Genomic DNA, 16986 nt, shown 5'->3' with positions numbered 1-16986 from the left:
AAATTATTTAAAAAAAAACTAAAGGGGACCTAACGAAAAAATTGTGGGACCTTATAGGACCTAACGGAGACCTATCGATTGAGGTCATTTTTGACCCAAAATTCTATGGATGGGGTGCTAAAGTGCATTTTTTTTTATACCTAAAATTTAAAAAAATTATTTAAAAAAAAACTAAAGGGGACCTAACGAAAAAATTGTGGGACCTTAAAGGACCTAACGGGGACCTAACGATCAAGGTCATTTTCGACCCAAAATTCCATTGATGGGGTGCTAAGTTTGCACTGGTGACGACACAGTAAATTATTTTATATGATTTTTAAACAAATGAAATGAAATCTTCAACTTTGATTTGATTAAATAATGTGCATTAGCTTAGTAATAATAGGGTGATTTCATTTATGCTTATTATTTTCCAGACTATGAATACTATTGAATTTTAAAATTTATTTTTTAATCTTCATGACAGACTTCATGAATATTTTGATTTTGAGTTTTGACACAATTGACAAAGAAATTGACAGTTGACTGTTGATTTGGTCGAGTGTTGGCGTAGTGTCAAAAATCAAAACATTTTTCTCGATGCCATTTGAAAATAATATATTTTCTATTCATAAATATAGACGAAGACGTGTTTTCACGTCTTGGTAAAAGGGGGAAGATAAAAATAATTAGTCATGTATTTATCCGACATAAGAGAAATAATAGAGAGCCTGGCTGTTGTGACTACAATTTGTCAATTTTTATCGGGCATGTAAGACAATAATAATGCCTGGGTTTAAGAAACAGCTGTTGATTTACAATATAGTTTAGAATAATTCAAGTGATGTTGGCATTGTTTCAGATTGGTATGCAAACAGTACGTTGCAAATCGCACTACTGGTGAAGCTTCACCATTGCCATTCACTTGTGGCATGTTCTCGTATGTATCAACTACTTTGCTAATTTTATTGTATTTATGATTCTATTATATTTTATACATACTCGCTGCTTTCAGGTGTAGCCTATGGCTTTTATATGGACTGACCAAGGATGATGGGAATATGATAATAGTCAATTTAGTTGGAGTTATACTTATGGTTGCATACACAACTGTGTTTTATGTATTTACTTTTAAGAAGTCCTTGCTTTTGCGACAGGCATACACAACAATAGCATTGTGTATATTTGCTGTTGGCTATGTTAATGTTGAAGAGGATAATGAAGTATTATTAAGTCGTCTTGGTAAGGAGATTCTAATTCCTTTTTAATTTTAAATTGAAAACTCAGGATACTGATGTTTCTTTAATATTTTGGATATTAAAAATTCATTTTATATATCTGCAAACTGTGAATATTTAATTTTTCTTTTAATTAGATATATACATTTTTATACATTAAAAATTATATTTTTCAGGTCTCAGTGCTTGTTCCTTAACATTATTAACAGTGGCTTCACCAATGAGCAAGCTCATGTATGTAATAAGGACAAAAAGCACTGAATGTCTACCATTTCCTATGATACTGATGTCATTCCTGGTATCCAGTTTGTGGTTCTTCTATGGTATAATTGAAGAAGATGTCTATCTTACTGTAAGTAGAATACCTTGACTTAAAATTATAAATTAGTTTTATCTATTTGCTCAATTGAAACACATAATTATTTATTAATTAAAGTATAATTTGCCCTCACATTTAAATGGCAAAATTTAGTTTTTTATAAATTCAATCATAGATTAGGTAAACACTTGAAAATGAATTTCTAATTAAAATATTATCTGTATTTTGTATTTTATATTCTAATTAGGTAAGTTCAAGTAATTATTAAAGTTCAGATAAGCACACTCATTATTTTAATATCAATAGATTTCCAATGCTCAAGGTGCAGAATTTTTTCAAAAATTTACAAAAAATTTTAAAATCATTTTGTAATATTATAATGTAAAACAATTGATATGAAGAGAATTATATTATATACTGCAAAAAGTACCAGATGTGTGCAAATGGTAACTAAGCTAGCTAAGCACATATTTATTGAGTCATTTCATAATGTAAATATAACAAAATTTCTAGTGTCCTTTCAGTGACAGCTGAATAAATTGTTATTACTTTCAGATTCCAAACTTCATTGGTGCTGCTTTGGCATTGGCACAATTGTCTCTGTTTATATTATATCCCACCAAGCCATCTTCACCTCTCTTGCCAAGGTCAACTTTAGCCTAAAAGTATTATATTCCTATGTATGTGTAGTTTATATATTTAAGATAGTATGTAGTATAGTTTTGGATCAAATCCATTGATAACCAAGTGTGAGTTAGTTTTAAATTCTGTCAATGTACAAAATAGTTTTTTTTTATTTTGATTTGATTTGAATCAAATTTATTTATTTGTGTATGACCTTTTCTCCATGACATTTTTGTTATTTTATTAAAAAGAGTATTTTTTGTTTGTAATAATGAAGGTATTGTATTGTTTTATATTTTATTGTATGTATTGTGTATACTGTAGAGAAAAGGGTATTATGCATTTTGTAGTACAATTATGTATGTTATTTTATTGTGTGCTAAATTTGACAAGTTATGGTAGGTTTTATAGTGTTTTAATATGTAATACCCAGATCATAAGATCCAGTTGAAGAAAGACAGGGAAATAGAATCTGTAGTTTGAGTGTTGTGAATTTCTTAGGTATACTAATTTTATAAAAATGCATTTATTAATTTGTATATAGTAAAATAAACTTGGAAAGTTATGACATGATATTTAAGGCATACAACCATTGATAAATATTATATTTTATATGTAAAAGATAATCTGCAGTGCAAATTCATGTTAAAAATATTGTTTTTTCATGTAAAAATATATTTTGATAATTCTTAATAACATTTATATGTAATATTTAAAACGGTTCTTATTACATGATACTTAAAATGATAAAATAGTGCCATTAGAATATCTGATAAATTATATTTTTTATAGGTATGTTTACCAAAACATATAATAATTGGGTTTTTATCATTGATATATTAAAAGCATAGAATGATAGGGACTTCCTATTTTACCAAGAGAAACCTCGTATTTGCCACTTGGCTCTCAGTCGCGCTCGGCATATAATCTTACAGCTTACTTAAACATACGGAACGACTTACAATCACTTGATTCAATTAGTTTATATAAAACAAAATCTATCTTATAGCCTTGTGTACATTTATCTATTCGAAATAATATAGATACATAAACATTCTTTATTTCAAAATATACACTGTATTATAGTAAAATTTTAATTAATTGAATATTTGTTGCCGAACAAACTGTTGAGAGACTTGGCCCCTTTTACATGTTTTTTAACCCATTGAGCCCCGAACGGCCCGATCGGCCCGATCGGTCCACGACACAATAGATTTTCTATTGTGTCTGTGATTCCGGGGCCTGAGTTATTAAAGGGAATTTTTTTTATTTAATATCTTTTAAAACATCAATTATTTTTGCGTTATTTAAAACCCTATTTTTATTTAGGTACTCTTAACCGTATTTAGGTAATCTTCAAAATATTATGTTTTTGTCTTTGACTTCAAATATTTTTATATATAAGTAGATCCTATAAAGAATATCATAAGTTCAATATTTTGAATTATTCTTAACATTTTTTCACTTGATGTGAAACATATTTTACTACTCCTATTAATTTTATTTGATGATCCTGTGGCTTATTCAATATTCAGCATATTCTAGTCTCACCAGTATTAATCAAGTTCCTGAAGCTAATTTATCAAGAAACGTTTTAAAGGCACAAAGCTTGTACGGTACATGCATATGCGAATCAACTAGGAATACGATCGACACAGCGCCATATACATATTATGACGTCATAGGACATAGCTATACATTCAAACGAATTAATTTCAGTTTCTTCTATGAATAACCAGAAATTAAAAAAATCTGGTGTCATAAAGTCAAGTTAAATTAAGACCAAGTACATTTTTTTTCCTTGGTGAAATAGCTTCAGGATACTGTTCTTTAAGTATTTTTTGTGTGTCGATATTATACGTGCATCTCGATGACTAGCAAATTTATTTTTATTAAGGCCCGATTCAATGCGACGCGGATGACCTACGTGGACGTCCACGGCGGACGGTACAATGCATATAGCCCGTACAACCCGTTCAGTAATCAGTTCGATGCGACACATCGCGGACATTTATCCGTCGCGGTCGGGGATCTATCCGCACCGCTCCTCCACACCACGGAAGTCAACGCGGACGCCTATTGGTTCTCATGGTTCAGTGCTCGACGGACTATTAACGGATAAATTTATCCGCGACGGATGACTACACTTATTCGCGCGGACGATCCAAGTCGCACTGATTCGGGCCTAAGTAATATTTTAATTTTTAACAAACAAATCAGTCAAATCTCTATATGTGTCTATGTAATTGTTTTGGTCATGGAATATAAGTACCTACTGTTTCTACTGATATGTATTGCGTTAATTGTACTATGTTTAACAATAATGAATGAAGACTATTAAATTACAAAATATGTTGTGTGTACCCTGTGGGTTCAATTTTTTTAACTTTTTTATTTTTGTGTTGCGAATTATTATTATTTTTCTTTGTGCATAGTATTATGTTTTATTTTGTTTTTAAATGTAAATATTTAATATTATTTGAATATTCATATCAAAATTGGCTTCCTAACTAATATAATTTTGAAGTATTGTATGCAATATTCATGTGTAACTAGTAGTTTTCGAATGAGGAAAAATAAAATAAGCCAAGTAATTAGATTTTGTTTTTATTTTACAATGTAACTGTTTTTTACACACGCAAAAGGCACGATCTACAGCATTTTTTACGCAATTTCCTCTCGTGTTGTATGTAGATATTGTCTCCGTAGAGTTTATAACACTGAATTGACGACCATTATATGCAATATTGGCTTCGTATGACACTTCCCCGGGCGTCAATGTGAATGCTAAAATAAATATCGTTTCATTTTCCGATTTCTTATATTCGTGAGCTCTAACAAACGTTTTTAATTTCAGATTTTGGCACTCAACACAAGGCTTTGTTTTAATGTTCTTTATTTTTTCTTGTATATCTTCAATGGCAGTGTGTAATGCGCTTAAAACTATTGGATTATCTTTTTTGGACTCCGTGACGTCATGACAACTGCACCATTTTTCATCTACATTGACGTCACTACAAGTTCTGTATGGGGATAACTCGTGGAACATACTAGAACATTTTGGACATGCTTCTGAGGTAGCAAGAGATTTCTTTTGTGAGACATCTAACATACTTAACATAGTTACATATACATCATAGGGAGTAATTAGCCTGTTTTGATTAATGATCAGATTATCATACATTTCTGTATAGGCATCTCGAAATGCTAATGGCACCCATACGTATAGCATTGGTAGACGCTCCTCGTAATAAGATTCATGCGAAAGCCTCATTCGGCCGTATCTAATACCGTGATCACTTAAAAAGAAAACGAAGGTATTATTCAAAACACCGCTTTTACTCATGGTCTTAAAGAATTCCACCATATCTGCATCTATTAGAGCGGGAACATTTTCCAAATTGTGACTAAAAGAGTTCATCCAAAACATGCTGAAGAAATTATCATTTCTGTAACTATTGGAGAAGTCATATGCGTAATCAAGCATATGTTTTGCTGAAGGTTGTTTCTTAGCGCAAATAAAATTACCAATCATGTTTTCTCCTGTTAGGAAAAATGGGCGTATGTAATGGTCGGTTGGGGATGTTTTAAAGCTGTTATATCTTGTAAACGTATCTGGTAGTCTTAAGAATTCTTCTCCAGTAGCGGTGTAATAACCAGCTTTTTTAAAATGACTCCACAGCATCACGTCATTGCATTTGTCCATACCGTTTTTGCAAAGCCTATGCACTTCCGTGGTGTTTTTTCCAGTCATTAAAGCCATTACATTTGGGAACGTGTTGTATCCGACCTAAAAAAAATGTTTTTTGTTATACATAATCCTACACTAATTTTGCGAAGAGGAAGGTTACATCATCATACTACACGTAGGCGGAAACAATTAACAAAAATTGTTTTGAAACTTGAAAATTACACTAAGAAAAAAACGTTTTTCGTACTAAAACGCTATTAGCTGATGCAGGTATATATTCCATTGAAAAGTTACATTTGGGGTTGCATTTTTTAGAGGACGCAATTTTATTTTTTTGATGTGTAGGGGGGTTCAGTGTGAAGCTATCACCAAGTTTGTGGTGTTGTTCGCCACCCTCGTCCCACGGCCGCCATCTTGAAAATAGCGGTTGATATGGTTTTTACGATACTTATATCTCTTTAACTATTTATTTGATAAAAAAAATTGTTAACATTGTTTGTTGCAAATTAAATTCTCTACAACTTTGGTCCAGTAACTTTTTGTCGTAGAACTATAAATAAAAAAGTTATAAGCGAAAATGTTCAGAAATTAGAGATATTTATATTTTTCAATAAAACTTTTTTTTATCATTTTACGAAGAAATGATATCAGACCATTATTGTAGATTGTTTTTTGAGGAACAACTTTTATATACAACATTTTTTCATTAAGTAAATAGCTAAGATTTTACAGCGCTCCGAAGTGAGTACTATTTTTCAGTACTCTTAACTATACAGTATACATATATTATGTGTGTACTAATAATAATTTGTCATCAGTAATTGTTTTTAATATTTTTAATCATTAATAATTAATTTTGCAATATTATTAATAATTAATTATTGACTGAACTGACTTGAAGTCTGGAAGCGCGTTTTTTTTTACGTCGAAAAGCAGGGCTGAAATGTTCTGTACTGAAAAATAGTACTCACTTCAGAGCGCTGTAAAACCTTAGCTATTGACGTAATGAAAAAATGTTGTATATAAAGTTGTTCCTCGAAAAACAATCTACAAAAATGGTCTGATATCATTTCTTCGTAAATTGATAAAAAAAAGTTTTATTGAAAAATATAAAAAGCTCTAATTTCTGAACGTTTTCGCTTATAACTTTTTTATTTATAGTTCTACGACAAAAAGTTACTGGACAAAAGTTGTAGAAAATTTAATTTGCAACAAATAATGCTAACAATTTTTTTTATCAGATAAATAGTGAGATATATCGTAAAAACCATTTCAACCGCTATTTTCAAGATGGCGGCCGTGGGACAAGGGTGGCAACCCCACAAACTTGGTTTTAGCTACTCACTGACCCCCCCTACACATCAAAAACATAAAATTGCGTCCTCTAAAAACTGCAAGGTTAGGCCTAAAAAATGTAACATTTCAATGGAGTAATATGTTCAAATTAGGAATGTAATACCACAGACTAATAATAATATACTACGTATGTAATACTGACAACTTTAAGTTCATACGAATAATGTTTATCTTTTTATTTCAATATTTCTGCCATTTTGTTATCACATTTTTATGTTTGAAATTTATAGTTACCTTACCTTTTGAAATCCTCTGAAATCTAACCAATGATGTGTTTGTAAATATTTCGCTGTTGATGGCATGCTGCTAATGAAGCGACCTCTAGACATCGTATCCATTCCTAGCACCATGACGTTCCAAGGATAATTATGTTTCTCCGACTTATCATTCTTTTTCTTGACTAGAATATAAACATCTCTGTAGATAATCTCTTGTTGGGGTTTAAATATGGCACAATTTATCGCTATCATCTCTTCTTCAAGTTGTATTTTACTTCCATTTTTGAACGAAACACAGTTCGTATATCTAATAAAAATAAGATATAAAATAAACGATACTTTAATATTTATAATATTTTATTTTTCATCTCTCAAAAGTAGTATGATTATATTATCTGTGCTAAAGTTATCTATGATGAGTAACATGTTGGGAGAATACATGAATACGTTTAGTAAATTCAAATTTAACGGTAATTTGAACTCGATACAGTCAAGGTAATTTGTTCACTGTATCATGTAAATTTATTTCATTGTGGAGACAACAATTTAACGTAGGTACCTTATATTTGTGTAATCTTCTCTTCCTAATACCACGTCAGGGGTTATAAATTGGTAGCAACATTCGTAATCACTTCTATTTTTATTGTGCTGTTTTAATTTTACCTCATCTATTATGGCTGTGAAATAATCGTTTGAAAATTTGTTTAAGAATACAGCTCTCTCTCCACATGACTTATTCATTATTTTAGCTTCCTTGAAGGTCAATGTTTTCGCGTAGTTGGGTATAAAACATCCCGGTGTATTAATTAAGAAGCTTTCAGTTCCTAAAAAAAATTATTAATTTTTAAAAATATTCATTAAAGAAAATTTTCTATTTATTCTATAAAACATACTTAGGTACCGTTATAGTTTTCTTGTACAATACGTACTGTACTCTTGTACGGGTTTAAAGTTAAGGATAAAACTGTTTCCAATCCTCCATTCATGTTCGTGTAATTACACAATGATAGTATAACCCAACATATCGTCAATGTGCAAGGTAAAATAACTCGGATAATTATTTTTTTATTCAGAAAATGACACCTGCAAAGGAAAATTTATTAAACGTACAACAACATATTTTATCATTTCCGTTCTCTAGGAATATATGTTTCTAATTGGAGATAGGTATTTCGAAGATATATAAAGACCTTTTTTTGAGTCGGTATTTCAAGAGTGAATACGTTTTATATTATTTTGAGCTTTAATGTTAGAGCGAAATAGAGTCGTTGATGCAACTCATGTTACTCATTTATTAATTATACGGTTAACACGTTTTATCAACAGTACCACATAGAGCGACTATTCTTTAGTATTTAAAAGGGTCAAGTGCATAGAAATAAAATAATAGAATAGAACCACTGTTGAAGGTAGAGCTAATGAGTTAGCCGCTAACTAGGTACCAGATTTACGAACTGTTAAGATTGATGGTTTCGTTTATACGTATAGATTATAATTTAATGTATGCTAATTCACTGTTTCTTTTTTGTATATAAAAATTAATACAAAACTCGCTTTAATGTGTGGATATTTGAAAACTGAAATAAAACGGAGAATTAAATTAGCTGTTAGCATCTTTCGGAATGAGAAAATTGTTCATATGTTTGTTTTTTAAATACCATGAAAGAATAACTATTATGATTTCTATGAATGCTACTCTTTGGCTAGGATATTATTGCTTCAACGGATGTGTAATGTGACACTTTGATAATAGATGTAGGTACATTATTTCGTCCTTGCTTTATCTGCATTAAAATAACACTGATTAATTTAATAATAAAATTATAAACAAATCATTATTTCCTGTTATTTTTTATTTCAACGAAGCGCTTAAAATATTAAGACACAGGTCACTCACCTAATTGTGAGTAAAAACTGTGGGAATTTTCCAAATATTTATCTCTTATTTGGGATAAGTTCAGTCTGCGGACTGCGTTTGCGTGCATTAAGTATGAAATATGTACGTCTTGTAAAGCTGCTTAGTTTGCGATTCCGATTGACATTGGCCACTGAGGCAAGTAAAAAGACTAGCTATTTGTCCCAGCTCCGCACGGGCCCGACCAGGAATAAAGTATAAACACGAATTAAGATGGACTATGGACCTATGGCACTCAGAAAAATGTACCTTTCTACTGAAGAAAGAATTTATGAAAACGATCCACTAGTGAACATAAATACAAATGTTTTTTCTTTATAATTTGAGCTTATAATTAATTTATATATCTTCAATCTACATAATATTCTGCTTAACGAGAATTAACACTCAAATAATTAACCTACCGATGAAATGGTAAGTATAAAGTATAAACTATAAACCTACCATAAATCGTGACTGACTGACTGACAGACTCGCCTATGAATAAGCCTCGAAAATCGAAGGATTTTCTTAACTTACCGTGTAATTGTTACAAATGTATTAAAGTATAATGAATTTGAAATGGTCAAGGTAAAAAGCAATTTTTTGTGTTGTATTTTTTATATCGTTAATTATATTTAAAGCGTAAATATATAAATTACAAAAGTTAGTTTAGTTTAATATTCCCACAAAATTATTACGAATTATTTTAAAAGGTACCTGAATCTAGTTTTCTATTTAATTAATACCTCACACCTAAGTAAGTCATTTATTGTTTGTTTATGAATGGAGATTTTAATAAACGTTCTCATAAACATTCTGCGTTTTAAACAAATGCGTCGTCTATCATAACAATAATTATTTAACCCTAGTGTTGTTACTAGTTGTGTAGTTATGAATTAGTTAATCGTTAAATGACAACAAAAAGATATCCCATCCTATATTTAAAACCTCTGGTCATCTCTAAGAGATCACTCAAAGAATAATAATTATGTATAACTGATCGAGATAAACAAGGTTGTTAGTACATAATGAAGTGTGTCATAGTAAATACCCGTAGTGAATAGTTGAAATAACAAGTACATATTATTACTTTCGTAATGTTTATGTGCTAGATATGTAACGCTTTATTGAATTCAGCCCATATACAGGATAATGCAACGTGATTTTCCACTTATCCTTGTAATACTCTCAAAATCTTTAAAAAACATCATCAACATAGTATAAAACAAAGTCGCTTTCTCTGTCCTTATGTCCCTTTGTATGCTTAAATCTTTAAAACTACGCAACGGATTTTGAAGAGGTTTTTTTTTTAAAAGATAGAGTGATTCAAGGGGAAGGTTTTAGTATATAATTTATTAGGTTTTACACAAAGCGGGCGAAGCCGCGGGCGGATAGCTAGTTCATAATATGTAGATTTTGGGTATTTATATTATATTGTCTCAATATATTTATTTGAGGTAAAAAATATCTTGTGCGATGTGATAAACAAACTTGCTGTAAACAAATTATAGATATAGTTCTTTTTATTTATATAAATCTATTTAAATTAAATTTCATATACTTAAGTAGGTACTTTTAAAATTGATAGGTATACTTACATTTTCGAACTATAACTCACTATGCATTGTATTCCAATTCCAAAATAAATAACCAGTGACGTTCCGAATTTTTAGTAAACAGTTTAAAATTTAAATACACATAACGTTTCGCTAACTATTATTTTACGAGAGTAAATAATATGGCCACCTCTCGTGAATCATGTTAACAGACTGTTGCTGTGAGTGATAAAGACTACTATGATGTGCATCGGCATGGTTTTTATTGATAGATTTCATTATTACGAATTATTATAGCCAGTACCTGAGATAAAGGTCAGGAATATTTCTACATGTTTCACATGTGGCCATGGTGGTATGCCTTATTTCTCGTATGTACTTACTGTGAATCTCTTCAGGTAAAAAATGAAAAACTTTATATTTTTTCGAAGACGAACCTTTATTTAATGTAAGTAGGTAATTATTATTATAATGATTACATTACTAGTAGGTATATGAGTATACTTTTATAAAAATAAATAGAAAAATTGAAACATTTCAAAACTAAATTACAAAAATATCTAATTCAGGACGTCCACTTGAAAACTGGCATAAAAAAATTATAGTTTAGTATAAAGTATCACAGACAAACGAAATCATTCGTTAATTTAGTCATAAAAATTTAATATAATCTTAAATTATATTATAAACAACAGTATAGACTTAAAAAGTTAAAAGGAGTTTCAAAACGTTACATATCGGGAGGTACTTACTGACAAGGAACTAAAATTAAGCTTAACAATCGTTCTTACACATGCAAAAGATGCGATCCTTATGACGCAAAGAACAAGAACCGAGACCTTTGTAGACTGTTATAATATTAATGGGGCCGACAATTTCCATATTGGATTCCTGGCGCAAAACAGTAGCTTCATAGATGACGTCGCCCGGGGCTATTTTAATTGCGACAACATAGTACAGATTCACCTTATCATTGTCATAGTAAAAATGTATACGAACAACTTTATCAAGCTTAATACTTAAACAACTGGTACAAGGTTTAGTAACAACCGACAAAGATTTGTTCTGAATGCTGGCAAATACAAATTGAATTGCCTTCGCTCCTTCCGTATCGTGCTCCTCGAGGGGATACAATTTGTGACAACTACACCACTTATCGTGAATGCGTGCGTCTTGACAAGTGCGATTTCCGCTTATTACACTAAAAATACTTTGATATTTATGAAATGCCTTTGGAACAGTCACAGTTGGTTTAGTTTTACATAGACCCAAGTAAAAAACTTCCATCATCGTGTGGTATAGGTCGTAAGGAGTCATTAGTCTGAACTGATTTATTGCCATAGCTTTATACTTTTCTGGATATTTCGATTTAAATGTTGTTGGTGGTAAAATGAACAAAAATGGCATGCGGTCGTCATAATAGCCCTCCACTTTGTAGCGATTTGGACCAAAGCGTAATCCATGATCGCTAAAGAATATTATAAATGTGTTAGATAAAGCTCCAGTATAAAAGAGGCGATTGAAAAAGTTTTCAAACATTTTATCTGCATCTTCAGGTCGATTCATGGGATTGTGACTGAACGAGTTCATCCAGAACAATCCGAAAAATGAGTCATTCTTATAAGTCGATACGAAGTCATACGCGTAGTCCAATAATTGTTGTCCAGAGGTTGCTTTTCCTGAACACATGTATGGAATCCCATCGACATTCTTTGTCTTCTCAGCTAATTGGAAAAATGGTCTCAAGTAATGATCGGTCGGAGGTAATTTGAACGTGAAGTTCTTACTAAATGTATCCGGTAGCGTCAAATGATCTTCTCCATATGCTGTCATGTAGCCGGACTCTTTAAATGTGTTCCAAATCATGAGATCATTGCAACCATCCATTTTCCCATAGCATTTATCGGAAACAAGTGTCATATTCAAGCCCGTCAATGCTGCCATCAAATTAGGAAATGTGTTATCTCCCACCTTAAAAAAAGATAAAGAATATGCAGGATATAGTTAATACATGTAAAAACAATTTGTTTATTAAAAATAATATTAAATGAGAGAAGATTACCTTGTGATATCCTCTGTAACTTAACCAAAAGTTGTTTTTCATAAATAGAACGGTATCAGTCATAGTTTGAACAAATCTAGGTAAGGACATGGAATCCATTCCCAACATTAGTATATTGTATTTCTCATCACATTCCTTCTCCACTTTAGGTGGAATTTTTTGTTTCGTGAAAGCGTACATGTCTTCATAAATCATATGCGATTCATTTTGATCATCATAACCGAAACATTGTACATTGATAAAGTCGCTTTCCAATGCAAACGTATTTCCAGTTTCACATTTATAGCAACTGGAGAACCTATAATAGACAAAACTTGGATATATGAGTTTTAAGATTAACTGTTTTTCTATACATGATACAATCATTGTCTGTGTTATAACTAAACACTTACTTCCTTTTTATGTTCTCATTTTCACCTTCCGTTTTTATATAGAACCGTAAGCAGCAGCGATAATTACTGTAGCTCATATTCTTTTTCAGAATATGATCATTGACTGTAACACGGACCCGGTCCAAGTCAATTCTATTTAAAAACACAGCTCGTTGTCCACACACGTCTACCTTAGGTTCTCGGTCTCGTTTCTCGTAGGGTACCATGGTGAGTGGAATCTTGCAGCCTGCTGTATTTATCATTTGTGCTAAAACGAAAATGGTATTGTAATAATGTTGATTTAATCATAATGTAGAACACATTCTTCAATGTACTCGTACCTTTGGCGTATTCATCTTTCTCCATGGAGTACTCCGTGTCATTTTCCAATGTATTTTTATATACTTCATCAAGGGGTATGTGTTTTAAGGGTTTATAGTCTGCATCGTCCTCAAGGCTAGCCGTATTCTTTTCTGTAGTGACTGCAGTGATTAGGCGTGGGGAACGAGGTACGATAGGAGTGCGGTAGAGATGGTATATCACCAATGTGATCAAAATGGATCCAGTCGTTACTATCCAAAGACTTGCTTTGAGTTGCCTCATGTTTTTTGTTTTTCTCAGCAAAAGTTTTAATCTGTAAAATCATTCTCATGAAAACTTGCTCAGTTAGAAGAAATTAATTAGAACGGATAATGGCTCAAAATTATTTAAAGCGGGCTGTAATAATTTTGAAATATGTAAATGGACACTACTAGGTTATACCTACTATACCTATCTACCTACACGATTTGATTCTGCGGAAAAACCAAATTACAACCAGCTACTGCTAATATATTGTGAAATTTACATTTAATGATTTATTTTTCAATTTCAATTTCTTTATATTTTTCAATTGGTACCATAATATCAAAAACTCGAAAACCAAGGCCTAAAACCTATCTAACCTTGATTTTGCTGTGGAAATAACGCGCTTTATATATTTGAACCATCTTGATACTAATTGAATTCCCATTTATTTTTTGAATGCACATATATTTTGTCTCCTTGTTAGGTATACGCACTAAAGTTAACTGAATACAGTATGACTCGGTGTATGAAAATTCAATGCATTGGCCGAGTATTTGTAAACAATAACGCAATGGCAATATGGCTTACAATTTTTTGTGATAAAAATAAATTCATGAATTTTCTGTAATTATTTAATAGATATCTATAATATGTCTTCTGAATTTAGCAAGATTTCTTCGTAAATTTATTTAAATTTTATTAAAGTTTAATTGCTCCTGCTTTTTCTATCAATTGTCTTTTTTGAGGAATCTTATTTAATTCAACTTTTTAGCAAATATGTAATTTTATTCGAAGTCATGAACATACCTACGCTCAGTAATATTTTTTATATTGTTGTATGAAATATATGAATCTTCGTATAATTAAATAACAATATTGGAGTCACGAATTTAATGCCTTCCAAGGTAGCACTTGCAAGGCCGTAGCTAATAGCTATTCACCATTTTAATATTATGGTGTAAATGCTGATGTATTTCATCCTATTGAGAAATAAATTATTATCAATAATTGCAGGATGAAGGGCATTTTTAAACATATTTATGGTAGGTTTTAGATGTAGTTTCGTTTGTAAGGAAATTTAACGGAAGAATTATATAACGAATAGATATTATCGATCAATAATTTATTACCTACCTATATAGGTAGTGGCGGTTAGAAGTCTTACAGGAATATATTTCTTATCTTTATGTTACTTATTACTTTTTATTAGTAACTTTTAAATAAGTAAATCCCTACTACTTGTTTATCTTGAGTTCCATTTTGTTAACGAATTGATAATACATATTTGATAATATCATTGTAACGGAATTGAAATTGTATGTGCAATCATCATGTATCATCGACTATCTTTAGATCTTTTTTTTAACAGCATCTTTCATCATTAAGTCATGATTTAATTGTATGTAACACTGTACACAAGTGAACGACTGGACCAAATCAGATGAAATATAGGCCAGCGATAGACTAGACATTGGGAAAGGACATACTATTTTGTTAAGAATACCAAAAAAGTTGATGCGCATGAAATAAGGCAATATGAAAATAAGTATGGCTGTGTCGTGAAGCGCTCGCGAGCGAAGCCCGGGGCGCAGAGCTAGCTTAGTATTCAAGGTAATGTAGGTTTACCTATATTACCTTTATTCATGCATATTTTTTCGATTATTGACAAAAATGATACAAACAATAATTTTCATTTAAAATTAATTTTTGTTCTACGAATACAATAGATATCATTAATTTTTAAGTCCAATACACGAGTGAACCCGCAGCGGGCAGATAGTATTGACTAGGTATTGTACTATAAATAATTACTAGTATACAGATACAAATAGACTGAATAAATCAATGAAACGATCAAAGATGGACTCGGAAAAATCAATTGCATTGCACAGGGCGGGCGGACGCCTGACATGCGCTTCAGTGAGTCTAGGCGTGCATTTCAAAAAGGGAGCGGGGTTAAATGTTGGTCTCTGAATAGATATATTAAAATACATAAAAAAAAAACTAAAATCGCAGCGCACGCGTCTTTCTTCGCGAGAAAATTCCGTAAAAGTTTTCTTTTTAAAATGTACCTACGTCTAAAATTAATTTCATTGTTGTTGTTAAAATATATGATAAGATATAAATAAGTTTACTTAATAAAACATTTAATAGATGCCGGATGCTGCGTAACTATTGGCAACCGATATGTAGGTACTATCGAATATCGATTGCCCTATATTCTAAAGAAAAGGACGATTTGGCTATCACGCCCGGGCCCTATTGAATAATGTCAAAAATATTATAACAGATTTATTGCTATTGTATGACATGTAGGTATAAGATATTTACCTATATAACTTTTAAATTAAAAAATCATAAAATTATATGTTTGTTAAATAACAAAATAAGAAAAAGTTATACACAGCCACAGTTTTTTAATTTATTTTAGAATTATAATATTAAACGAGCCCAATATAACAGGAAGCAGAAAATGCGTATTTTTTTACATGGTAGGTAAGTAAGCCCTTCGTATGCCGAATTTCAGGGGATAAGACACAACGCGCAAGACGACGATCGCGTCGGCAACGAAAACATTTGCTTAGAAACGGGCCTTTGTTTATAATCAAAAACAATTTGAAACACACCCCAAAATAATTGTACAAAAAATTTAATTTAAAAACAATTAAAAATTTCTTACCAATTGTAAGATTTAACTTCGAGAACTAATCACATACTGTAATACGCGATTATTAATTCAAATAATAATGAATAAAGGTAACAAGTGTTGCGTTTGTAAGTCTAGACTTGGGAATGGTACAGCTCTGAGGCTGGACCTGAAATTCCCGGGAAAATGCAGGCACGCATGCGTGCGCGACCTCGTCAATATCTGTTGCATATGCAACCGTGTCCTAATTAAATGCGATGTATATCGGACAGGTATTCTAGATATTTTCTGTATGAGCTTTTTGAAAGCGTATATTATGTAGACAAAAATATTTAAAAATAAAAAGGATTTAGGTTATGTTATTAATTATTATGTTTTTATAACGATAGGATTTTTGTTGTTATGTTTTGAGAATAATTTTCCTGTTGCATTTTAATTGTGTAGCAATTGATATATTTAAG

General features: G+C 31.1%; 3 protein-coding genes across 5 annotated transcripts; 1 reads left to right on the top strand and 2 right to left on the bottom strand.

Moving 5' to 3' along the window:
• Positions 1-532: 532 nt before the first annotated feature.
• slv (sugar transporter SWEET1) lies at positions 533-4762 on the top strand. The gene is made up of 5 exons (XM_089699067.1): positions 533-751; positions 842-919; positions 995-1221; positions 1394-1569; positions 2092-4762. Exons 1-5 carry the CDS (start codon positions 675-677, stop codon positions 2197-2199), a joined length of 666 nt encoding a protein of 221 aa, XP_089555193.1. The 5' UTR covers positions 533-674; the 3' UTR covers positions 2200-4762.
• LOC149485786 (uncharacterized) lies at positions 4579-11105 on the bottom strand. Its single transcript, XM_089699066.1, has 5 exons — positions 10921-11105; positions 8327-8508; positions 7985-8249; positions 7447-7732; positions 4579-5950 (listed from the first exon to the last, which is right to left on the bottom strand). Coding segments are annotated over exons 1-5 (1983 nt in total). The 5' UTR covers positions 10923-11105; the 3' UTR covers positions 4579-4702.
• Positions 11106-11337: 232 nt separating this feature from the next.
• Positions 11338-16696, bottom strand: LOC149485785 (uncharacterized). 3 transcript variants are annotated; one of them, XM_089699065.1, is made up of 5 exons: positions 16559-16696; positions 13653-13945; positions 13333-13579; positions 12941-13253; positions 11338-12849 (listed from the first exon to the last, which is right to left on the bottom strand). In XM_089699065.1, exons 2-5 carry the CDS (start codon positions 13912-13914, stop codon positions 11653-11655), a joined length of 2019 nt encoding a protein of 672 aa, XP_089555191.1. In that variant the 5' UTR covers positions 13915-13945; positions 16559-16696; the 3' UTR covers positions 11338-11652. The 3 variants fall into 3 exon arrangements, with proteins under 3 accessions (XP_089555191.1, XP_089555189.1, XP_089555190.1); XM_089699063.1 differs by lacking the exon at positions 16559-16696 and adding an exon at positions 14256-14395; XM_089699064.1 differs by lacking the exon at positions 16559-16696 and adding an exon at positions 14256-14395 and having other exon boundaries at positions 12941-13238.
• Between the last annotated feature and the right edge of the window lie 290 nt (positions 16697-16986).

Source organism: Colias philodice, chromosome 9 (assembly GCF_061535455.1).
Source record: "Colias philodice isolate Cphi_HAF_F1 chromosome 9, ilColPhil1 Martin Lab GWU primary, whole genome shotgun sequence".
NCBI lineage: Eukaryota > Metazoa > Arthropoda > Insecta > Lepidoptera > Pieridae > Colias > Colias philodice.
Note: the sequence above shows the minus strand (reverse complement) of the source record. Positions and strands in the feature narration are given on the sequence as shown.